The 25,989-nt window shown below is 37.8% G+C and overlaps 1 protein-coding gene across 2 annotated transcripts in view; it reads left to right on the top strand.

The window, feature by feature from the left end:
• EDIL3 (EGF like repeats and discoidin domains 3) overlaps positions 1-25,989 on the top strand; it is a 593,234-nt gene that overhangs the window by 550,826 nt on the left and 16,419 nt on the right. For both annotated transcript variants that reach the window (XM_045285334.1, XM_045285335.1), the window contains one exon: positions 5,488-5,643. In XM_045285334.1, coding sequence (XP_045141269.1) covers positions 5,488-5,643 — 156 coding nt within the window. The remainder of the gene's footprint in view (positions 1-5,487; positions 5,644-25,989) is intronic.

Here is a 25,989-nt window from a genome sequence, read left to right on the forward strand (position 1 = left end):
GTTTATCAAAGAAATACTATTAAGTCTTCATGTCGGTCTTCTTAGCTAGATATACATTTTAAATTATTTAACCTTTTATAAAATGTAGCAGGCAGTTTTATTACAAAAACTCCATAGTCTTCATGCAATACTTACATATGTATCCCTTCAGATTTCTATTGTATGTACTCATAATGCTCCCTCTTATAGACATAGAATTGAAGTGAAATAAGTTACTCATTTAAATTCTATTATAATTGTCTCTTTCATTGTTATCTTAGAAGCACTTCATTGGCCCTGTTCAACCTTACTGCTTAATTCAAACTTTTTAAATATAATATTAGTAGCTAACCATTTAACCTATAAGTGGGAATGTCAATTGTTTTAAATTTATTTCAGTCCTACTATTAGTAAAGATGAATGAACAATCTTTATGTATGTTCTTTATGCAGGTGACCAAACTTTACTGTGGTTGATAAATTTTTTCTAGAACAATTTTCCCACTTCATTTCTCACTTTTTATAATTATGTTTCTGGTTATGTACTCTGAGACTAATATTAGGTTATGTCTCATAGATCTATTTACTTTGTTTTATTATATCCAATGCCCAATATAGCCTGTATATTTTTGTATACACTAGCCATTGCCATCATATGCATATATAAGTTGGACATTGAATAAGGAAGATGGAATAATTGATATATATTAACTATGGTGTTGGTGAAGAATATTGAAAACAGCATGGTCTGACAAAGAACAGACAAATTTGTCTGCCAGAATGCTTTTTAGAGACTCAAATGACAAGACTGAAACTTTTTGGACATGGTGCAGGAGCCATGTGTCCCTGGAAATTGACACCATTCTTGGTAAAGTAGAGGGACAATGAAAACAAAACAAATAAAAAGGATGGTCCTAAACAAGATGGATTGATGCAGTGGCTGCAACAATGGGCTCAAACATAAAAACAATTGTTAGGATGATGCACGGACCTCGAGGTGTTTCACTCTGCTGTACATTGGTTTTTTGTGAGTCAGAACTATCTCAACGGCACCTACTGATGGCAGCACCCTATTGCCATCTGTCAATTCTGATCCGAGAGCCCCAAGAGGACAGCGCAGAACTGCCCCTGAGGGTGTCCAAGGCTGTACACTTCCAATAGCAAACTGCCTCATCTTTCTCTCATGGGACACGTGGTGGGTTTGAGCCTTGGTTATTAGCTTAGTGCAGCGGTTCTCAACCTGTGGGTCGCACCTCCTTTAGGAGTCGAATGACCCTTCACAGGGGTTGCCCGATTCATAACAGTAGCAAAATTACAGTTATGAAGTAGCAACAAAAATAATATTATGGTCGGGGGTCACCACACCATGAAAAACTAAATGAAATGGCTGCGGCATGAGAAAGGTTGAGAACCACTGGCTTAGTGCTTAACCAATGTTCCTCCACCCTCTCAATGTTGATAACATCCTGCTGGTGTTATCCAGAACTTTCGAGTCTATGGCACCTCTAGCCGCCTTACGCACAACAGAGCAAAACACTGCTTGGTCCTGCACCTACCTCACAAGTGCTGTTATGTTTGAACCCATTGGCGCAGCCATCGTGTCAATCAGTGCTGCTGAGGGCCTTTCTTTCTTGCTGCCCTTATACTTGACCAAGCAGGATGTCCTTCCCCAGGGACTGGTCTCTCCTGACCACATGTCCACAGTACGGGAGGTGAAGTCTCACCATCCTTGTCTCTAGTGAGCATTCTGGCTACTCTCCTCCCAAGGCAGATTAAGGATTCCAGCCATCGGAATGGACTATAACCTAATATAAAGAAGACCAAAATCCTCACATAAAGCCCTAGGGGTTACTAGGATAATTTTGTAAATAATAAAATGAGGCCAAAAAAATTTACAGCAGTGTATCCAACAAGGCAGAGATCATAAGGAAAGAGCCAGTTCAGGAGCTCAGAACACTTGCTTCCCTAGAAAGGGCCGCATCTCACAATCAAATTCCAGAAGGCTACCTACCTGCCTTCACTAGTGAAAACCGGTTATTACCCCTATGCCACTGTGTCTCCTTCATCTATAATGTTACCCACAGGTAAAAAACAATAAAACACAAGCTTGTATTTATTGCTATGACATGGAACAGTAGCATTAACTGGCTTTTGCTTTCTTTGTCCATAAAACCTATTTAGAAAATAGCTTAAGTGTATTCCAATAAAATCTTTATTAATGGTATGTTGCATGCAAGATACTTTCAGAAAGACCCAGAAATGAAGGGCAGTACACTAAGCTGAATGTATACTCATTTGAGTCAAAGAGGATCGATAATGCCATAATGGGTTATATGTTGGGCTACTAACCATGAGGTCAGTAATGTAGTTCAAAACCACCAGCCACTGTAGAGAATAAAGATGAGGTTTTTATAATCCTCAAAAGAGTAACAGTTTCAGAAACTCATACGGACAATTCTACTCTGTTTATGTAGGGTTGCTAAGAGTAGCAATTGACTGGAGGGCAGTAAACTGGGGGTTTGGGGGTTTTTGCAGGGTTTCATATTTTGGCATTTGAGTTAAACCCTGGGAGATGAGGGTCTAAAATATCACAAGATACTTAGTCTATAGTAGTTCCAGGCCACCTTTAACATGATTTTATTCTATAAATGGACAGTGGTTCTAAACCAAGGGTAAGCCTCCAGTTCTGAGCATCCAGCTTCTCTGGGAATAGCCCACATGCTGAACTCCGGGCTTGCCTGCCACACAGTGTGTCTCTGGACAAGTGCTCTACGTGCCCTGTTTCAACAGCCTCATGTCAAGTGTGAGCTGCTGATCATTTTTTGTACTGCAACAAGATCTGCTCAGGCCTGGTATTCAAAGCTTAATGTAGTAAATTTTAGGACAAAAGCCAGTTTGAAACAGATTGCTGACTATTTACATGAAGATACTGACTTAACTGGAACAAAAAAAAAAATTCTAGATTCAAAAAAAAAAAAATGCTGGAGAAGGGGAGTGGTTAGAGAGGGAGAAAAACATATCAGTTGGAAAGAGCCAAGACACACAACTGAAGGAGAAAACAGCTCCACCCAGCAGGAAACCGAGCTGCTTTTAAGAAATATTTGGGAGAAAAAAGGTGCAGGGGAGGATAGGTGTTGGAAGACTCCTCGCTGTGCCATCTTAGCTGAGTACTTATAGAAGCAAAGGGCCTGAAGAATCCAGCCCTGGAGGTTTTTCATATCCTTGGGAACAGAGCTTAAGTTTCTGTGTGTCTGCAGTCTGTGGTGGCAGCACAGTGACTCCGAGTTCTTTTCTCCCCCTATCATTTATTGTCAGTAATACTCAGCGCACTTTGAAGAACAGCAGCTTTGCCCAGGTGTCAGTATGCAATTAGATTCGGATTTAGGACAACAAAAGCAATCCATATTTTTCAGCCCCGACAGCCATTGAACAGAGCAAAAATTCATGATCCAAGACAGGGCTGTCCTAGGATTGTAAATCCTGGATGGATTTTGTTTAGGGTTCAGTGTCTCTGTCAGTTTGATGAGTGTGGTGAGAAGACTTCTCAATTTTTTGGAATTTTCTAAATTGCCATGGAGAACAGGAAGAAATCACTGGGTGGAAAATGAAACCCACGTGTTATTCCTTTAGATTAAGAATCAGTATGTACAGTGGACCTAGGAATTAGAAAGCTACATATTTGAACTGGAGATGCTCTATACTTACTAACTAACAATCTCTGGATGCGCACACCAAGTTATGCCACCTCTCTGCACATCATCTGGGAGGTAGAAATTATATCTTCCTTTGTCGGTTTATGGAGAGGTTTAAATGAGTCCATAGAAAACACTTAGCCTAATGCATCAAATTCCTCCATCTTTAATTCACAGTCTCGAGCCCATGCTGACTCATAGCGAGCCTATAGGGCAGGCTAAAACTGCCCCTGCGGGTTTCTTGTGCACCCTAACTTGGTGCAACTGGAAAGTCCTGTCAGGTGGCTTCCAACTGCTGGTGTTATGGATGGCGGCCCAACCACCACACACCTAGTACTCCTTGTTTCCTTCTCAGTTTCTCAGTGTCTCTCACAGCCTGGCTGCTGGTCTACAACCGATTTTATGAAACACAAGACACATTTGGAGAACATCCACTACAAAACGATACTTTAGATTTTGAGTGGACCTTTAGAAATGTTTTAATAAGACATTAAAAGCAGTTTTCTTTATCAGACGACTCAATTGATCCGGAAGCCTCTAATGTGTGTTTCAAAAAATGAGCAAACATCTCAGGGGATTTTAAAAAGTCATCTATTTCCAGACTGGGACACACTGGAGACTTTTATTGTTCTATCTCTGTGGTTGGCATCTGTGGCATTCAATATAGTCTACTACTTTGTATCATTCCGTGCTCACTCTTCTCCCCAGGACCTGTGTTTGACCCATGACTGTTTATTTTTGGCTACTTTGTGTCTCAGAGGATGGAAGACCTGAAAGGGAATCCAGAGGACATGGCGGTTGACAGCCACAAGGTCACAGACAGGACTATGACCGTTAAAATTGATAAGATCAGGGATATAATAAGGCATTCACTCATAGGAAGTAAGTGGAAGTAGGTGGCTATTGTAGAAATAGAAAGGAAGCTATATGTCAAGGAAAAGAAATAAGATAAATTGTGAAGTTTTTACAACAGTTGTCCACATGGAAATCAAGGCTTTTCTTTAAATTCCTAGACTTTTCTTTAAAATCAGCATTCTAAAAAAAATAAAATAAAATAATAAAGTCAGCATTATAACATGTATGGGTGATTAGCGAATGACGCAGGAAAACACTGAACTACCAGATATTATATATTCGCCTTGGATGAAATTCATATATATTATCATCCACATCATTTGCATCTCCATTTACTTTGGTGAGTTGAATGCTTAATAAATTGCCAAGGGTCTTGTGCCCTTCAAGTGCACACCATGGAGGGCAGGTCACATGAACATACTTCCCACATGTCAGAAGTTTGGTTTTTTTAATCCTCCTTTGGATTTTTTTCAAGGGACAATGACCACTATTACTCAATTATATGCTACTGAATGGGGGGAACTTAAGGAAGCAGAGTTGACCTTATTTAATGTGTAATTGTGAAACCTCCGCTGCTCCTAGTATTTATGCAACGGCAACCATTTTTATTATTACTTAATTGGCCATTACAATCAGTAATTGAATCATAAGCACAAGTGGTGGGAGTTAATGATCAGTTTCAAGATGGCCTGCCTTGCCAGTTCTGGTTCTATGCAATTGACTCAAACCCACACGCAGCTAGATAAGTCAGTTTAGTACAGAAAGGATCAGTGGGCTGAAGTTGCTATTCTCTTACCTTAAAATGATCAGAATAGTTGTTCAAGGAAACTTGAATTAAAGTTTCTGTGTAGCAAGAAAAAAATTATAAGTCAATGATAGAGTCCGTTTCAAAATACTGACAATCAGGCTAAACTCGAGTGCTGAATTTAAATTTTGTGTTTGTTTGTTTTTTCTTCTCGTAGGTGGATCTTCTTGTCCCTACCAAAGTGACTGGCATTATCACACAGGGAGCAAAAGATTTTGGCCATGTTCAGTTTGTAGGTTCCTACAAACTAGCTTACAGCAATGATGGAGAGCACTGGACTGTGTACCAAGATGAAAAGCAAAGAAAAGATAAGGTAAGTCAGCCAGGTAATTTGTAAAATGCCTAATGCAGATGAAACTATACATCTGTCCCGAGAATCATGACTATGCTGTAAACAAGGAGCTCTGGTGACACTGTCAGTTAATCATTGGCCTTCTACCAACAAGGTCTGTGATTCAAAACCAGCAGCTGTTCCAGAGGAGAAAAATGAGAGTGTTCACATCAAGATTTACAATCTCCCAAACCCTATGTAAGTCCAAATTGACTGAAGGAAGTAGGTTTGGTTTATACTGTAAGATATACAATAAACAAAAAGTTTTAAAGAATAGCATTGCCATTGAGCTGGTAGTCCATTATGTAATCCTATCTCTTAGAGAAAATTCATTTCTAGTAATATTTTCTACCATACCAATGTTCTAAGATCCAACTCTGTGAGACTCAGCTTATATTTCATACCCCTAAAAGAAACTTGAATAATTTACCATAAAGCACATGTGTGATTTACCATTGCTTAAAGAAAGGCTAATGTTTTTAATTATTAAAATAAATTTGACTCAGAGAGAATTCTTTGGAGAATGCTTCAAAGGTTAACAAAGGTGTTTTGCCTTGAGCATAGTATTTTGAGCAGATTTCAATCAAATACATTTCATATAGACTAATTGTGACTATGTTACCTGTTAATATTTTTTTCTTTAATTGGGACATTTCTCTGTTTTGTTTTCCTGGTTGTATTTTCATTTGTATGTTGGTTTGATTTTTTTTAAAATCAATTTATTGGGGCTCATACAATTCATCACAATACATAGATCAATTGTATACATTTGTTGTTGTATACAACAAATGTATACAACAAATCTATACATTTGTTGCCCTCATCATTCCCAAAATTCGCTTGCCTCTTGGGTTCCCGGAATCAGCTCATTTTCCTTTCCCCGCCTCCCCCTCCCTTCCTCTGCCCCCCTCCCCCATGCACCCTTGATAATTTATAAATTATTATTATGTCTTATATTACACTGCCCGGCGTCTCCCTTCAACTACCCCTCTGTTGCCCATCCCCCAGAGAGGAGGAGGTTATATGTAGTTCTCTGTGATCAATTCCCCCTTCCTACACCCCCCTTCACTCCTGGTATCGCCACTGTCACCCCTGGTCCTGAGTGGTTCATCTGTCCTAGATTCCCTGCATTTCCAATTCCCATCTGTACCGCTGTGCATCATCTGGTCTAGCCAGATCTGCAAGGCAGAATTGGGGTCCTGGTAGTTGGGGGGAGGAAGCGTTTAAGAACTAGAGGAAGGTTGTGGGTTTCATTATTGTTATACTGAACCCTAAGTGACTTATCTCCCCCTACCCCTCTGCAAGGTATGTCCAGTTGTCTAGAGATGGGCATTGGGTCCCCATCACGCGCCACCCTCATTGACGAGGATATGATTTTTCTCCCCGCCTTTGGTGTTTAAAGCCTGGTCCCTTTGGCCCTTCATGATCACACATGTTGGTGTGCTGCTTCCATGTGGGCTTTGTTGCTTCTGGGCTAGATGGCCGCTTGTTTACTTTCAAGCCTTTAAGTCCCCAGACACTATAGGCCTCGATAGCCGGGCACCATCAGCCTTCTTCACCACACTTACTTATGCACACATTCGTCTTCAGCGTTTATGTGGGGTAGGTGGTCACACAATGATGGTTTTTGTTCTTTGGTGTCTGCTGCCTGTTCCCCCCAACACCTGGTGTTCGCACAGGCTCGTGTGCTTCTTCTCTGTGGACTTTGTTGTTTCTGAGCTAGGTGGCCGCTTGTTAGCCTACAAGCCTTTAAGACCCCAGATGCTATATCTTTTGATAGCCGGGCACCATCGGCTTCCTTCACCACATTTTCTTGTGCACACATATGTCTTCAGCAATCATGTTGGGAAGGTAGATATCATGAAATGACCGTTTAGCTGAGCAAGGAGCTCTTGTATTAGGGGAGTGCGCATGACGAGGCCCAATGTCCACCTGCCACCCTACTACTAAACCTGTATGTGACCTGTATAATCTGTATTTTAATTATATCAAAATTCAGTTTTTAAAAGACTTCTTCTATTTTCAGTATTTTCTTGGTATTTATAAGTTTCAAGTTCTGTCGAACCTCTGGAGAGAAAGCACCCAAGAGTAATTCCAATAATTAATTTGAATCATAAGCTAAAATGTGGCTTGAGTTAGAGCAATGCTAAGCTATTTGCTGTTAAAGGTTTTATCTAGCCATGTTATTCCTATACTGTTTTCATAATATTAGCCAGTATAGAATTTAGCAATCTCTTTCTCCAAGTATTAAAAGCAGGGAATTTATCAGTTTTCCCTGGGAGACTAAGCCTGGAATCGCTATTCAATTCAGTCAACAGTCAGACTTCAGATCACATAAAATTCATCTTAGGGCAGAAATTTTTAGATGAAGATTGCAAAAGCCATATCCATTTATGTTTGAACAGCTCAGAGCACCCATATAACAACTCGGCACACTCATGTGACATCCCAGAATGTCCACATTTTACAGTTCAACATCTCAGAAATTGTGTGTCTTCTTTTTACTGTTTAATTGGAAGTACTTATTCTGTCCTAGGCTATTTTTTTCTTACGTGCCATATTTTGTAAGCCAAGGAACTTTTGAATCAATGACTATGGTGTATTTTGTATGGCTGTCTTTGAAAGTTTCACAATGTATTGTGAAACATATGTCTGTTCCTGTCTTCTTTCGAGGATACGTTCCACTGTTTATAGAATACCACTGTGTTACACTTTTAATTTTATAAATTTCATAGATTATAAAGCTCTTGAAATTCATTTTAAGTCAAGTAAATAATTCATCCATAAATTGTATGTAGAAAATTTAGAAATCACATTTATAATAATGAAATCCTTACATTAATTAAATGAGCTAAAGAGAGTAAAGAAATACATGTCCATGCCATTAAACTGTGTCATCTTCATTTAATGTGATTTAATGATTTATGTGATTTAATGATTTTTTTCCTGGTTTTTTTTTTAAATCGTTTTACTAGGGGCTCATATGACTCTTATCACAATCCATACATATATCAATTGTGTAAAGCACATTTGTATATTCATTGCCCTCATCATTCTCAAAACATTTGCTCTCCACTTAAGCCCCCGGCGATTTAATGACTATATGTACACATGTTTCTCTTAATTGATGTGCAACCTGCATATTAATGCATTCTAATTTATTATTTCAATCTGAAGAACACTTAATATGTTTTGTGTTAAATTGGTCACGTGATTTATAGTGTTTTCCAGTTTCTATATTCTTCCTGATTTCATATCTACTTGTACTATCAATTGGGAGAAATATGATGCTTTCTTCTCGTAAAGATTTACAGTGTTGGTAACCCTAAGTGACAGTTCTACCCTGTCCTTTTAAGGTCACCATGAATCATAATTGACTCCATGGCAGTTGAGGTGTTTTGTTTGTTTTCTGATGCACTATCAAAAGGAGGTCACATAGGGTTATGGGCTAACCAGAAGGTTAGCATTGTCGGATGATCTTCAGCAAAAATGTTGTTGCATATGACAATGATATGGTTCTATAATTTGAGCATTCTGTTGGATCACCTTTCTTTGAAATGAGTATAAATAGCATCACTTACAGTGAGTTGGCCAAGTAGCTGACTTCCAAGTTTCTTAGCAGAGACATTGAGTGCTTCCAATGCTTCATCAGCTTGTTGAAACGTTTCATTTGCTATTCCATCATTTCCTGAGCCTTGTGCTTTAATGCTTTCCATGCAGCTTGAACTTCTTCCATCAGCACAATTGGTTCTTGTTCATATGCTCCCTCCCAAAATGATGGAACGCTGACTCATTCTTTTTGGCACAGTGACTTTGGATATTCTTTCCATCATCTTTTGATGTTCCTGCATCATTCAATGTGTTAACTGTAGAATCTCTCAGTGTCTCAACTTGAGGTTTGACTCTTTCTTGAGTGCTTTCAGTTTAAGGTATGCCGGGCATGCTCTTCCTTTTTGTTGTTCTGATTCTAGGGCTGTACACGCCTCATTGTACATCATAATCTGTCTCCTCCCGCTGTCCTTGAAGGTTTCTACTGAGCTCTTTGGCTTCATTATTTCTGCCTTTTGCCTTAGCTTCTCGATCATTAGGAGCAATTTCAGAGTCTCTCCTGACATCCACTCTGATCTTTTCTTCCTTTCTTGTATGTTTAATGACCTTTTTCTTTCCTCTGAAATGATGTTCCTGATGTCCTCCTCCCACAGCTCATCAGGGTTTTGGTCATTAGGTTTCTGTGCAGTAAATCTGTTCTTCGGGTGTTCTTAAAATTCAGGTGGGATATACTCAAGGTGGTATTTTGGCTCTTATGGACAAGAGATAATTAGACCTTAACTTCAAAACAACTGAGAACACGGCTTCAACCAAATTGACATAAAAATGAACTGTCAAATACCAGATTTGATTTGATTTTATTGGATCCTAGTAAAATTGTGAATTGTACTTTTTTGGTTGCTGAACATTTTTTATGTTTCTATAATTATGTTTGGATTGTGTTAAGTTCTCCAGAAATAGCTGCTTCTTGAAATATTGTTTTTAAGGTTTGTTTTGCATGGCTAGAGCAGGGGCCAGGACTAATTGTACTCTAATATTCTACTTAAGGTCTCCTAAATCTTGATATGTTCAGTAAATTTGTGGAAATAGGCACTATTTATAAACTTATGTATGTATTAGGAACTATGGTCTTACCCATTTGAGGTTTATTTCCTATATATTTGGTAGCATTTTAATATATATTAGGTGATTAGGACTCAACTGAATGTATAGGAGGCATTTGTTGGGGGTTGGGGGGCAGGTTTTGGAAGTTCATGCCAAATCTTTTGAACTCTAAAGGCTGTGTACTCTCAGTTCCGTCTCCATCAGTCCCTCATAGCAGACAAGCTTCCTCTGGGTTTTGCTTCCTTGACGATTAACTTGGAAATTCTTAGGGCGGTAAGCTGGAATAATTGTAAGTCTCCCCATTTGTTTCTTATTTCTCAGACATTACTGTTCATTGTGAGATTTACTGTTATTTCCCAGGTAAATATTTACAGACTGTATTCTTGTCTCAGTTAGAAGGGCAAATTCAAGTCCTGTTATTTTGTCTGGACCAGAAACATAAGTGACAAACTTTAAATGAAGAGTATGGATCATAGAAAATAATTATTAATCATAAGTTTAAACACAATCCATGAATTTTATAGTAGGGTAATGTCACTGTTTGTTAACTGTATGATCATTTGTACATTATTGAACTACTTTAGACTTATTTTATTCATCTGTCAAATGGGAGTAATGCCAGAATTATACATTGTCATAGGTTTGCGGTGAGAAGTATATGTAATACTATATGTATATGCTAGTCACTATACTGCGTGGCACATCAGAAGTACTCTTGAAAAAATTATTAGTAATATTAAGGGAAAATTTTTTAAAAAGCAAAATAAAATGACTTCAAAATCCTATGAGTTTGGTATTCTGGAATGTGCCAAATAACTTAAAATATGAGATACCTTAAAACATAACCCTTTAAATCCATGTACTTAAGAAACATTTATTAATACATGATTTTGACATTCCCCAAATAAAAACAAAGTAGTACATATATATAGGGTCTCAGTAGGCTAGTTGTAAATAGAGACAGTAAACTGACACATATCATTTACTGAAAAATACGTAAGTCAGAAATCTTTCCTAAAACAATACATGTATTGTTTTTGTAATTGTTGTAATGTATACATGTGCAAATTCATTGAAATAGTTCATCATTTTCATGCTATACACATATGACAACTGGCTAAACTTAGACAATGAAGCCAGTGACTTTTCAATTAAATTTTGTCAGTTTTTAAAATATCACAACTAATTATATAAGTGTACTATTTATGGAGGGGACAAGCAATATGCATAAACTTTCCATAAGAAATGTAACAATGAAAATATAATTAGCCTAATACTTTATGGAGAAGAAAGATTGGCAAGACTTTGGACTTTCCCATTCTTCCATAGAATGGAATTTTTAAAGTACATGAGAAAATGCTTTATGCAAGTTCTTTGAGTACGAAGAAAAATAAGAGATCTAGTCGTAGGTTTCATAGTTCCTACTTTACAAATGTTCATCGGCCCAGTCCCTGATAAGCCAATTACATTCAAAAATCAAGTTACATATAATGGTTTGTGACAACAGTTGGATCACAGGCATTCAAACATTATTATTATTATTACTATGTAAGTAATTAGTATGTTAAAGATGATTTCATGTATGGAAGTTTTCTTTAATTTTATGCATAGAAATGTTCACTATGTACTACAAAATTAAAAAAAACATTTGGACAAGTGTTATTAGATAATAACCATACCTGACCAGACGTACAAACAAATTTGACTTAAAAATGACACCTAACTGGATAGGCACATATATGCAGATCCAAAGAAACATATCTACGCCCAAATAAAGCTGCTGTGTTGAGTCATTTCTGACTTCCACCAACCCTATGGAGTTGACTTCCCCTGTAGGGTGTTCAGGCTGTAAATCTTTACAGAGCAGAATGCCACATTTTTCTCTTGAGGACCAGCTGGTGGGTTCACAATGCCAACTGTCAATGTGCAGCCAGTCACTTCATGTGCGTCAAGAGAGCCGACTATATAAATGTGTACGTCATTTTTGTGCCTTCCTATTATCACACTCCGTTTTGTGTATAATTACATGTATCCTTGATAAATGTGCATTTACTCTTTAGAGAAGCCCTTGAATTACTAGTACTTCTTAGAAATTAATTCTTCTGCGGTTGAATAAGCTTTTGTTTCTATTGATAAGGATAGGACACTGTATTAGTCTAGGTACTTTAGAGAAACAAATCCACAGCAACTCATATATAATAGAGAGTTTTATGTAAAGAAAGTGTACATCATGAAAACATCCCAACCCAATGCTGCCCAAGCTCACAAGTCCAACATTAACCCATTAACCCAACACCAGTCCACAAACTCCTCCTCCATCTCACAAAACACACACTATGATGCCAACTGCAGGAGAAAAGCCAAATCTGAATGTGTAAGTGTCTCAGGGGTCTCCACACGGCTGCTCCAGCACCCAGGGCTGCATCGGGCTAGGTCTATGTGGCTTCTCCTTGGGGATGTCTTGTAGGAAGTCAATCTTGCAAGCTGAAGCAGGGAGCTGCTAAGGTAGCTGCACCCTGATGCAACCATCACAAAGCAAGAGACCCGAGAACTAGAAAGGTGAGGCTCACTGAGCCATTTATCCCTCCGCCTTTCAATTAGCCCCACATGTGTTTATCGGCCAGGTTGGCACCATTAACTAACTCAGACATTGTTTCATTCTGTTGTACATAAGGTTGCTATCAGACAGGAGTCAACTTGACGACACCAAACGACAACATTGATTCTAAATGTTGTTTGTGCCTTGCTTTCCATGGTGATTTTCCTACAGGAAAAAATTTTTCTTTTGCTTTTTACAAATGTTAATTCAATCACCAGCTTTTGTCCAAATAAATAAATGAAATATTTGAGTGCAGGACATGTACGTGTGAGATGTTTTATGGATGTACATTTCAAAAGGAACTATTTTTAAAGGTTTTTAATTCCTCCTCTTTTATTGATTGCTTGCTTGCTTAAAAAGATTTTGGAATGGATGGGTATGTAAACCTCCAGAAACTATACTACTGAAAAACCATCTGAACAAATAAAAGCAATATGCTAGATTTATTATAAGTGCTAAAAATGATTTTCTAAAAATAGAGGGGCAAATGCCCTTTCTGTCCCTCATTAGTCAGAATTGATGAAACCTCGGGAAAGCAATAAAGTCAAACTTTTGTAGGGTTTCTGAAGCTGTGAATCTTAATGGGGGCAGCCTTCCTCATCTTCTTCCTCTCACCTAACCTGAGAGGAATTGGTGCCTTTGAACGCTAGAGCTTGCAATCACCACAATGCTAAATATATGTTTCTATGTGTATGTGATACACGCCGGTGGTGCTTTGTACATCTATGTCACATATCAATGGAAGAAAAATAAATACCTATTCTCTTCATTAAGATGTCAGTTTCTCACCATGCTTTCATAGGCCTTAAAAATTATTTAAGTATTCTGTTTTGTTGGGTTTATTTTAGAATAAGTAATCTTTCCCCCTCTCTGTATGTGTGTGTGCACGTGCATGTGTGTGTCTTTTTGTTGTTATTAATCATTTGATGGCAATGTCTATCTACACCTCATAGATTCTAATGTTTTCTAGTCTACAATAGTTTATAACATTTAACTAACTTTTGTATTTTACTACAACATGGATTCAGATATAGTTCTGAATATGTCTTGAAATCCAAATATTTCTTTGCTCAGTGAAAGTCACATTTGTTTATACTTTATGGGTGGTTTCTTTACTACATTTAGAAGAAAAAGTGAAAAATTTTGAGACACCTTTAGTAGTTCTAAGCTAACATAAAGTGGTCATTAGTTCTAGAAAGAGTATTTACATGGAAATATTAGTCACGAAAACAAATTTTTCTCATCCCTATGTTATTCGTGTGAAATCACGATGTTTAAGTAAACCTGAAATTTGCAGCAGAGAAAATTTCTTCTTTGAGTCATAAAAAATAAATCAACAAAAAGAAAACACACTAATACCATATATTATCTCACTCTCTAATATTATCTAGGTTCTTTTAAAGGATATGCAAAAATATTGACAAATCGCTGAAGTTAAACCCTTTTTCTCCAGTCGGATTTTATTTGTTAACATGCAGACCGCACAGTCATCAAGAAGGACTCACTGGGAGCTGGGTGCGTTCTTTGACTCGCCGCCTCAGAATTACAACCTTCTTCCAGGAGCTTGTTAAACATAACTCTCTGCGCTCAAAAACTCACTGGGGATGAGCTGGGGATTTAAATATTTACCAAGACCTCAAGTGATTTGACTAACAAATAAGTATAGGAGATAAGACTAATTAAGCTAAAACTAAAATGATATATTTTAAATAAAATAAGTGTAATTTTGTATTCTTCCGTCAGAGCAGAATTGATTATATTATGGTTCTTTCAGACTTTGCATTCTAATTGGTTAGTGAAAGTCAATATAAATCAGTTTCCTCAAAATTGCTTCAGATTTAATAAATTTGCCAATTACTGGGAAAAATTAAAAGTAAATTTGTATTAACTTTACAATTTTTTAATGCATTAATAGTCTTACGTATTTCAGAGCACAGATTACATGCATGTGTCGAGAAGGGTGTAATAATGACAACCATTCAAGTGCAGCAGGCAGTTACTGGACACTCCACTAGTGTGGGGATGTGGGGGAATAGCTGAATGTAACATACTGGCTCTGATAGTTTCCAGTCTACCAAGGAGATCAGAGAAGGTGGGGAAATTTTGTTGCAGCCAACTTATGTTGAGGAAGCAACATGCATTCTACCAAGTGATCAAAAGAATTTGAAAAAGGTAGAGAAGGAACTTGGTGATTTAGTGGTTTAAGTGTTGCTCTGTGGGAGAAAGATGAGGTGCTCTATTTCCCAAAAGAGTTACAATCTCTAAAACCAACAGGGGCTGTTTCACTCTGTTCAAATAGGATCACTACGAGTTGGCTTAATAGCAGTGAGTTTGGGTTTTTGTTTTGTTTTGAGAGAAGTATTGGAGGCCCTGGGTTGAAAAACTGGGTAAACGTTTCTTTACTAATGGCTTGAAGTAGTCCTGGTCACCTCAGAAGACAAGTCTTGTAATCTTGAAGCCCTAAAACACAGTTTTATTGTGCAACAGAAGGATGTGCGCTGAATCACAATCAACTGGACAGCAATTGGTTTGGGTTTGGCTTTAGGAAAATAGTACATATATTATTGTCATTAAAGCTCCTGACCTTCCAAGAGCTATATACATATATCCCTGCACCAGTTACTCTAAACCCTTTCCCAACATCTGTCTGCGAAACATAAGCAGAAACCTTACCAATCCTCATTCCTAAATCCATCAAAATCTGTACTGAAAGTTTTATTCAAATTCAGCAGTAGTTACAGATACCACAGCACTTACATGCCATTCCCCTTTGAGCTGGTGGGAGCTTAAATTACATTTGAGATTTTAATCCCCAAAAGTCTAGCTCACTGGTGAGGCAGAGGTCAGATTAGATGTCATTTACAGGAGTCAGTATCCATACTGATTCTGTCTGTTTTCTGGGCTTATTTATTTGCTTTTTAATTTGATCTGGGTCACACATTTTCGTCCTGAAGAATCCCCTTAGTAAGCAAATAAAATATAATCCTCCTTGAGAATATGTCAGTGAGAAAGATAATACAAATCCTTCATGGACAAGTCAGTTCTGACTCATTAGAAACCTATAGGATAGAATAAAATGGTCCCATAAAATGTCCAAAGCTATACATCTTAATGGAATTGGACTACCACATCTTACTCTCATAGTAGGTTTGAACCTTGGACCTTTCCTTTAAATGCCAAGTAGTGAACCAATGGGCTACTGGGCCCCATTGAGGATAAAGCTCCAAACTCACAGCCGTGGAGCCAATTCTGACTCATAGTGACCTAAAAAGGTAAGGTAGACCTGCTCTCCAGGCTTTATGACATTGTAAACCTGGAGCCACTGAGAGATTTGAACAGCTCGCCTTGTGGTTAGCAGCCCAGTGCATAACCCACCATGTTGCCAGGTTTCCTTGAGGAAGATAGTAGCAGGGGAAAGACAGAAAAGAGTAAAGTACTCTTTTAAGGTGAAGTAACATAATTATGTTTCTGGACAGAAGATTCAAATCTGTTTCTATCAATATTGTATGGACACCATTAATATCATCCACAGAGACTTATTCTGTTTTCAAGTCAATGAAACAATGAAAAGAAGCTACTTTTCCGCAAGCAAGTTCCAAGAACTAATAACCTTTATATAAAATATTCAGATTAAAATATAGCAAGTGAATTGCTGTTATGCAGAATAGAAATCCCTGTGTAGTCATAATACTGTGCTCGAGTATTTGGTAAATTACTTAATTGGAATTGAAGTTAAGGAGACAATGATATAATTCTAGCATTGTCTAAAAATAAGAACAGTGTTACTTAAATAAACACCATCTGGTACCAACTGTTATTTAGAACTTAATCCACTTTCTTCTTTGTCGTAATTCAATATTATGGGATCTGAGTAATATGTGTGTTAGTGTGAAGAATACAAAACTGATTATATTCAAATGAGTATGGGTGTTACTGGATTTTTTGAATTTATAAAATCTATCTGAAAATGTTTCTGTTTTGGCAGAATGTGAAGTTAAATAATTAATGTATCCTTTTTATATTTAAATGCATATTCAATTGACAAGGCCAGGTCTGGCTAGTGGGAGATAATAGCTAATGCTTCTCTTTTTTTACGTTCTAAAAAAAATGCACGGATTAGGAAATAAAAAAAAAAATAGCAGGTGATGTTTTGCTGTTATATGTGGTAGTCAAGACCAAATAAGGACTGACTAAAAGAAAAGTGAGGTGCGGGGGGATTGCTACTGTCAATTTGATTCTAACTCACGACAACTTCATTTGTTAGGGAGTAGAACTTATGCACAGCATTTTCTTGTCTATAATCTTAACCTAAGCAGTTTCCCAGGCTTTCCTACCACTAAGTTATTATACATGTGAATTCCAACAACCACCCTGATGTGAGCAGCCAATTCCACACCATTTTTTTCACTTGGATAAAAGGCTAATAATAGGCAGAGATAAATTCTTTAGTTATATATGCAAAAAAAATAGTAATTATATCTAAAATCTATGTATGATGTTGTAGTTGTTGTTTGGTCTCACTGAGCTGCTTCTGACACATAGAAATCTTCAGTTCAATAAAAAGCAACATTGCTCAGTCTTGCACCATCCTCAGAATCGCTCCTAGGTTTGAGTCCGGCTGCAATAAGTGGCATAGAAGAGAACCCCGCTGACCCCTTACGGCTTCCTTGTTGCCAAAAGGCAGGAATCTGACAAACCTCCACGCTCCACCCTTCTTTAGCTATTCTGACACCAGCCTTTCATCCCAAGCCACTCTACGTCTATGTTAGTTAATTAATCCATTGTAATGGCCACACAGAACTCGCAGACAATACTCACAATGAAGGGAGTTTATTCGGGGGATTTTACCTTACCACAAGTCAGGATCAGCAAACTGTAAGGACAGGCATTGGTCTCCTCAACCAGCAGTGAAGTCTTTCTCTGGTTCTCAGACTCTCAGCCACATGGTAGCCAATTCTCTCACTGGTTCTTCGTCTCTAGGCCTTTGCCTCCGTGGTCTGGGAAGCCAGCCCACCCGTCACTCTGTCTCCCAGTTCTACAGCCTCCCGTTGGATCAGATGGTACAGCCTCAGCCCCGCTCCTCTGAGTCTCTGTGCCGCGGTCTGTGATGTATCAGGTCTCAGATCTGAATGCGCTCTTCCAGGGTTGCCCAGGCTTCTCTCTTCTCGACGGTGCCTTCAACGATAGCTCATCAAAGATGGCCCAAGCCTCTGATAGCCGGGGGAATGGTAAAGAAAACCGCCGCCCCCTCTCTTTGTGTTATACACAGTCTATACATAGCCCCAAACAACGACTTGGTGAGCGTGCCGTAGATTTCGGTAGAAGAGTCATCAAGGAAAACTCACTCCGCTGCAGCAGCCACTAGGTCGATCCATCTCATGGGCGTTCTTCCCCTTTTTTGCTGACCTCTGATGTTTTCATCTTGTAATTAGTCTCTCCTAATAACACGTCCAACCTGTATGAGACTAAGTCTCTCCATCCTCACTTCTCCGGAGCACTCTGGCTCCGTTCTGGCTGAACTTCCTTCAAGCCCAATTGATTTCTTCTTCTGGAAGTCTATGCACTGCCAACACTATTTGACAACACCATATTCAAATGCATCAATTCGTATGTGTTCTTCCTTATTCACTCACTGCCCACCTTCCACATGCAAACGAGACCATTGAAAAGATCATGACTTGAGCCGGGGACACCTTCACTTTTGAGTTCTTTAAAGAGTTTTTAGGCAGCAGATTTTTCCATTGCGGTATGTCTTTTGATATCTTGACTGCTGCTTCCTGAGTGAATCCTTGCAGATGCAAATAGGGTAAATTAATTGAGAATGCCAATCTTTTCTCCATGCATCATAACGTTGTCTAGCGGCCCCACTGTGAAGATTTGGTTTCCTTCCCATTGCGTTGTAAGCTATGCTGAAGGCAGCAATCCTGGGTCTTGATACACAAGTGCTTCGAGTCGTCCTCATTTCAATAAGCAAGGTTTTTTCATCAGCATATCCCAGGTTATCAATATGCCTTCCTCCAGTTCTCATGCCATGCTCCTCGCTCACGTACCACAGGTTCAATTATTTGTTCAGCCTACAGAATAAATAAATAAAGTGAAATGACATAATGTGACATAGGCCTTTCCATGCAATAGTCCTTTTATTTCTTTTCAAAGAATTGCCATTTAATCTGTATATAGGTTCCACCTAAGCACAATTAAGTGTCCTATTATTGTCATTCTTTTCGATGTTATTCACAGTTTGTTATGAACTGAACAATCGAACGTCTTTGCATAATCCATGAAACACAAGTAAACATCTTTCTGGTATTTTCTGTTTCAGTCATGGGCTATCTGATGTCAGCAACAACGTAACCTATTCTGCTTCCTCTTCTGAATCCAGCTTAAATTCCAGACAAATGTCTCCTCTATGTATTGATGCAACCATTTTTCACTTTAGCTAAATTTTACTTACATGCGATATTATGGTATTGTTCACTAATTTCCAAATTTCTTTTAAAATGGGCAAAAATAAGGATCTGCCTTAGTAGATTAATGAGATAGCTTTCTTCCAAATTTCTTGGCTTAGATTAGTGCTTCCAATATTACATCAGCTTGTTTAAAACTTTTATCGATGCTCCAGCAATTCCTACAGCCCTTTTTAAAAAATAATGCCTCCAGTCCTGCTTGGATGTTTTCCTTCACTAATACCAGTTTTTCATTAGATGCTAATTGTTAAATGTTTGAACATCAGCCAGTTCTTTTTGCTTCATTGACTCTGTGTATTCCTTCCACTTTCTTTGATTCTTTCTACATTATTTAATATTTGGTTCATATAATCCTTAAATTTGACAGTTCAAAGCTTGTTTTGAAATGATTTTTTTTTTTTTTTTGCTTAATTTCTTTCAGCTTTGGACATGCTGATTGTGTTTTTACCTTTTAATTTCTAATGCAGTTGCCATTGCACATTTCGTTATTATGCACACTAAAGGAGTGTACTGAGTATCAAATTCAAGGTTATTCTATAGCTCATTTAGCTCTTATGATTCATGCATGATCTTACAAAATTAGAATTGGATTCATACACACATATACATTTTTCTAAAATTTTGGCCAAGAAATGCATATCTTAGGAAATGTCCAGGAATAGAAGTTAGTTTAGCACAGTTGAAATAGATTGCAGAGCTAGATGGAATGGTAATGGATAGCCCATTATATAACTCTGAATTCAGAAAACATTATATATTCACCAATATATAGTGCAATAGCAGTAATTAAGGGGCACATACAAAATGATAAAGATCCTTTTATTAGAAACAGGAATAGAGGTTTGGGGATAGAAACAAAATTGAAATCTGATTGCAATTCCGGTGTCAAATAGACAGAAAAAAACATAGGCTGTATGGAAGACTGATTTCTATTTATATGATAACCTAACTTTTTTTTTCTCCTTAAGTGAGCTTTAAATTTAAGTGGTTAGTCATCAATGGAAAACTAATTGTTCTTCAGCGATAGATGTTGAAGATGCAACCAATATTTCTGTGGATGTTTTATTGCTGTCTATTGTATTAATGCTAGCACTGTGAAGTGCTTATTTTGGATAAATGGAGTACCTAATGATCATACATTTTTGGACTTGGTGTTAGGAGGAACCAGTCCCCAGAGAAAGACATCATCCTGGGTGGCATGCAGGGACAGTGAAAAAGAGGAAGGCTCCAATGAGATGGTTTGACAGTTGCTGTAACAATGGGCTCACACACATTTGTGAGAATGGCACGGGAGCAGGCTGTGTTTCCTTCTGTTGTACATAAGGGCCTTGTGAGTCAGAAACTACTAGCTGGCACCTAATCACAACAATGTTCATATGATGTTATTTGTTGTTTTAGCTTTTCATTAAAAACAAAACAAAACACCAAAACTATAATTCTAATGACATACCACCAGGTGGGAGAAATAAAATAAATAAACATCAGGAACAAAACCCATAAAACATTGGGTTTTTTTGGAGTGGGTTGTGATAGAGAAACAGAAAAACTCTACTAGCACTATGACTCATATTTAGTGACAGATGACATCCCACCACAGATGCTATGAAACAACATTCTTAACAAGTTGATGGAAGAAAGGGAAAACCATTCAGGGTAATAAAACACTGAGGAGTAGATATTTGCTAGTTCTCTTTTTCAACTATCTAAAATCCTCACAACTCATAATTTCTTTCTTTTCAAGGAATTTGATAAATGAGCTTAAAAGCTAAAACCATGCTTTTTTAATTTATCAGCTATTTTCTGTGCAGATGTAAAAATCTGTGTGAAAATTACAGATGTGTTGCATAGCAACATTACTGAAGTAAAATGTTTATAAATCAAGATAATATACTGTTTCTACTATTACATGCTCTATAGCCTTAATTTCCTCATGGCTTGAATAATTAAAATTTGATAATTGCATAATTGTTATCCTCTAAATTCTCCATCATGCATCAAAATTATATAATTGTGCTCACTGAGAATTCTGAAGATCCCATTGTTGTGTTTGCTTTCTATATTAATAAGCACATATATTAGAAACATAGTTGTATAATGGCAATATTTCAAACTTGGAAGAAACTGCTCATTATTTCTTTTGGATCATGCTTATGAGGTACTACAGCGAGGGCTCATCAAATGTCCATCTCAATGCTGGCTCAAAAATGTTGTTGTTATTATTGTTGGGTTCCCTTCAATCTGTTGGGCCTCATAGCAGGCCTTATGTACAACAAAGGAATCGCTGCCCGATCCTGCACCAGCCTCAGCAATGTTCCTAGGTTTGAGTCCATTGTGGCAGCCACAGTGTCAATCCTGTTTGTCCAGAGGCTTCTACTCTTTCGCTGTCCCTTCACTTTACCCTGGTGGTTCAGTGATTGCGAGTTGGGCTGCTAGCCACAAGGTCAACAGTTTGAAATTACCAGCTATCCCTTGGGAGAAAGAGAGGGGCATTCTATTCCCATAAAGAGTTACAGTTTTGAAAACTCACAGGGGCAGTTTTATCCTGTCCTATTGGCTCGTGATGAGTGGAGATCAAGTCCAAAGCAAGGAGTGGATTCTACTTCACCAAGCCAGGTGTCTTCTTCAGGGACGGCTCTCTCCTGACAGCATGTCCAAAGTATGTGAGAGGAAGTCTCTGTTGTGTCCAAACAGCAGCCTCTTCATCTATGTACAGGCAACACATGAACAAAATGAAATGCTCTGGAATTTCCATTCTTTTCAAAGCTTTCCATAGTGTGTTGCAGCCTACACAATTGAATGTCTTGGCATCATCAATAAAATACAACCAAGCATCTTCCTGGTATTCTCTGCTTTCAGTCAAGATCCATCTAACATGCAGTAATGAAACCTTATTCCAACTACTCTTTTTAATCCAGCCTGAACCTCTGGCAGCTCCCTGTCAATGTACTGCTGCAACTTATTTTGGTTTTTTTTGGATGATCTTCAGCAAAATTTTCCTCAAGTATTATGTCACTTATATTGTCTATTGGGTCCCCTTTTTTTGGAATGGGTAAAAATATGGATGTCTTCCAGTCTGTTGACCAAGTCATTGTGTTTCAAAATGTTTGGCAAAGAGAGTGATCATTTCTTTTGTTTTATCAGCTGTTAAAACATTTCAGTTTGTGTTCCATCAGCTCCTGAAGTCTTATTTTTGGTTAATGCATTCAGTACAACTGGAACGTCTTCGTTCAGCACCATTAGTCCTTGCTCATATGCCGATTCTTGAAATGCTTGAATGTCAACTGGTCCTTTTTGGTACAATAAGTCTTGTGTAGTCTTTCCATTTTCTTTTGGTGCTTCCTGCATCAAATTCAATATTTTGTCCATAGGGTCTTACAGTATTGTAACTTGAGGCTTATTGTTTTTTTCTTTAGTTCTATCAGTTAAAGATATATTTAATGTGTTCTTCCTTTTTGGTTTTCTAATTCTAGGTCCTTGCACATTTTATTATAATCATTCACTTTGTCTTCTAGAATTTGGAAATTTAATGTTCAGTGCTTTGACTTCATCATTTCTTACATGTGCTTTAAGTACTCTATGATTAAGAGCCAGTTTCAGAGCGTCTTCTGACACCAACTTTGATCTTTATTTCTTGACTTTTTAATGACTCTTTGCTTTCTTCATATGTGATATTCTTGATGTTCTCCCATAGCTTATTACATTTTCTGTCATTAGTGTTCAGTGTGTCAAATTTGTGCCTTGAGATGTACTCTCAAGGTCGCATATAATCCAGGTTGAACTAGGGATCCTGTGAACTTCTTATCTTTTTCTTCAGCTACAACCTGAACTCACATATGAGCAACTGATGGTCAGTTCCACAGTTGATTTCTGGCCTGGTGTTAGCTGCCGACAGCCAGTTTCTTTTGTTTTCTCGTCACAGAAATGTAATCAATTTGATTTATCTGTATTCCATTTGGAGAAAGTCATGTATATATGAGGGGGTACCTTCCAAAAAGCAAAAAAGATCCACTTGGTGGAACTTTTATAGTATGCATTTTTTCCACTGGGGGAGCTTCGAGCAATTCGCTCTTAGTGCATCCAGTGGCATCACCTAGGAAGATATTTTTCTCCAGTCACAATAAATTTTTTCATGAAAGCAGTTTTGCTCAAACCTCATTTTTTTGTGGTGACCAATTAGAGAGAACAGCATGAGGCTGTGAAATTTTGTTTCCTGCCCGGGAAAAGTGCTGCAGAAACTGTTGTGATGTTGAACACAGCTTAAAAGGACAGTGCCATGGGAAAAACTCAAGTGTACAAGTGGTTTTCTCATTCAAAAAAGGTGAAATGTTGATTGATGACAAACCTAGTTCTGGCTGTCCGTCAACTTCCTGAATGTCTAAAAATGTCAACTTGTAGTGTTTTTGGAGTTCATTCCACCAGGTCAGACTGTTAATCAAGCTTTCTGGTTAGAGGTTCTGAAAAGATTGCATAACAGTGTGCAACAAAAAAGGCCTGATTTTTGACAGATGGGGGCTGGTTTTGCCACCACAACAATGCATCTGCTCATGTAGCCATCTCAAAGCATTGGTTTTGGGCAAAAAACAACATGCCTCTCTTGTCCCATGTACGTTACTCACCTGACCTCATTCGTGGGACTTATTTTTGTTTCCATGAATGAAGAGGGACATGAAAGAACAGTGATTGAGGATGTAGAAGTGGCGAAGAACAAAATGAGGGAGGTGCTGTCAGCCGTCCAAACAGATGACTTTGAAATATGTTTCCAAGAATGGAATCACAGATTTGACAAATGTATTAAATGTAATGGAGAGTGTTTCAAAGGTGATAATGTTGTTTTGTTAAAAAAAATTAAATACATAATGTTGAAAATAATTTCATGTTTGGGGACAATCCCCTTATAGTCAGTCCCCTTTTGAAAAAAAATATTTGCAATAAAGACGTGGTTGGCCTTAAAAAATATTATTATATGATCTCCAACTCCATTTCTATCTTCATGACCATATTTTCAACTCCTTTTCCTTCTTCTGTTTCCAACTTTTGCATTCCAATTGCCAGTAATTATCAATGCATATTTCTTGTATGTTTCATTCAGTGATGATTGAAGCGGTTGATAAAATTTTTAAATTTCTTCATCCCTACCTTTGTTGAGTGGTTTGAATCATAGTTGTAGTCACTGAATTTCCTCAGGTGCAGATAGATAGTATCCTACCATAGACAGCATTATATTTCAAGATAGATCTTGAAATCTCTTTTTTGAAGATGAATGCAATTCTATTCTTCTTGAATTAGTCATTCCTGGCATATGCTTTTCTGATTCAAAATGGAAAATGCTAGTTAATTCCAGCTCACTATTGCCTGGAATATTGATCATTTAATTTTCGATGGCTTCCAAATTTCCTATATCCATACTTCATACATTTCAAGGTCCAATTATTAATTGATGTTTGCAGCTGCTTCTTCCCCAGTTGAGTGGTGCCCCATTAGCAAATGAAGGTCCCAAAAGTTTTACTAGTTTACTCCACCCACATCACTATGGCCGAGTGTACTTTGAGAAAGCAGTTCTACCTTAGTAATATTTTGACTGTTTTCTGACCTGAGTAGCTCATCATCTGGTACTGTCTGATAATATTTTGCTGCCACTCATTAGATTTCTAGTATTTGATGATGCTTCACTGTTCTCAATAAGGTTTTCAGTAGCTAACTCTGCTGAAGTGGACAGGCTGTTCCTTCTTGCTAGTCTGAGTCTGGACTCTTGCTGGAACTTGTTCACTATGAGAGGCCTTGCTGGTGTTTGAAATACTAGGGACATGGCTTCCAGCATCACAGCAACACACAGGTACCACATTATGACAAGCTGACAAATAAATGGTGGATTGAAAGTGTTGGCATAGGCAAATTATAGGTTGGGTTTAGATCGCTCATAGAATGGTCAAGGGCATTTCATTTTGGTATTTTTAAGCTTTTATTAGCTTTAATTTAAGCTTAATTTACTCCCAACTGATAAGATTTTAAGTTTTTTCTGGTATATCTTTTTCTTCTGTACACTCCCTTCTTCTGGGTTAGAAATAATGAGGTCCCTTTTGGTATGGATCATGTGATTGTGACATAGGGAGTTCTTGTATTGTTTAATCAGGCCACATGCTTTACAAATCCAGTGGTGCATCTTTGGGACTATGTGAGATAGCAGTACCCAATATAAGAGAATCCAGATCTAAACTTTTATGTTCAGCATTTGTGTCCTCATTGATAAACATGCACAGCAAATATTCAACCCTCTTTGGGACCGCTGACCCTGTGAGCCACTCCACTGCTTGGCCTGGGTGCACCTACGGAGTCCACCATTGTCCTGTCAGAGGACACACACAGTTTCTGCGAAGTGATCCCTTTCTATTACTTGGTGGCTTTATGGGTATGTAGATAACCGGATGTTTCACAAGTGCTCTTACAATGAATTAGAAGAGTTGAATCTCTTAATTTGCATGGTTTTGCAGGGTTTTCTTGGTTAAATGAGCAGTGAATCAATTTGGCAGATTGCCTGATGCTCCTACAGGAAGAGCTCCTTTTTAGAAAATTTGAACACAGATATTAAAAAAAAGCAGAAACCTAAAGAAA

Source organism: Echinops telfairi, unplaced genomic scaffold (assembly GCF_000313985.2).
Source record: "Echinops telfairi isolate 266 unplaced genomic scaffold, ASM31398v2 ScPeMD7_7469;HRSCAF=8507_1, whole genome shotgun sequence".
Lineage (NCBI taxonomy): Eukaryota > Metazoa > Chordata > Mammalia > Afrosoricida > Tenrecidae > Echinops > Echinops telfairi.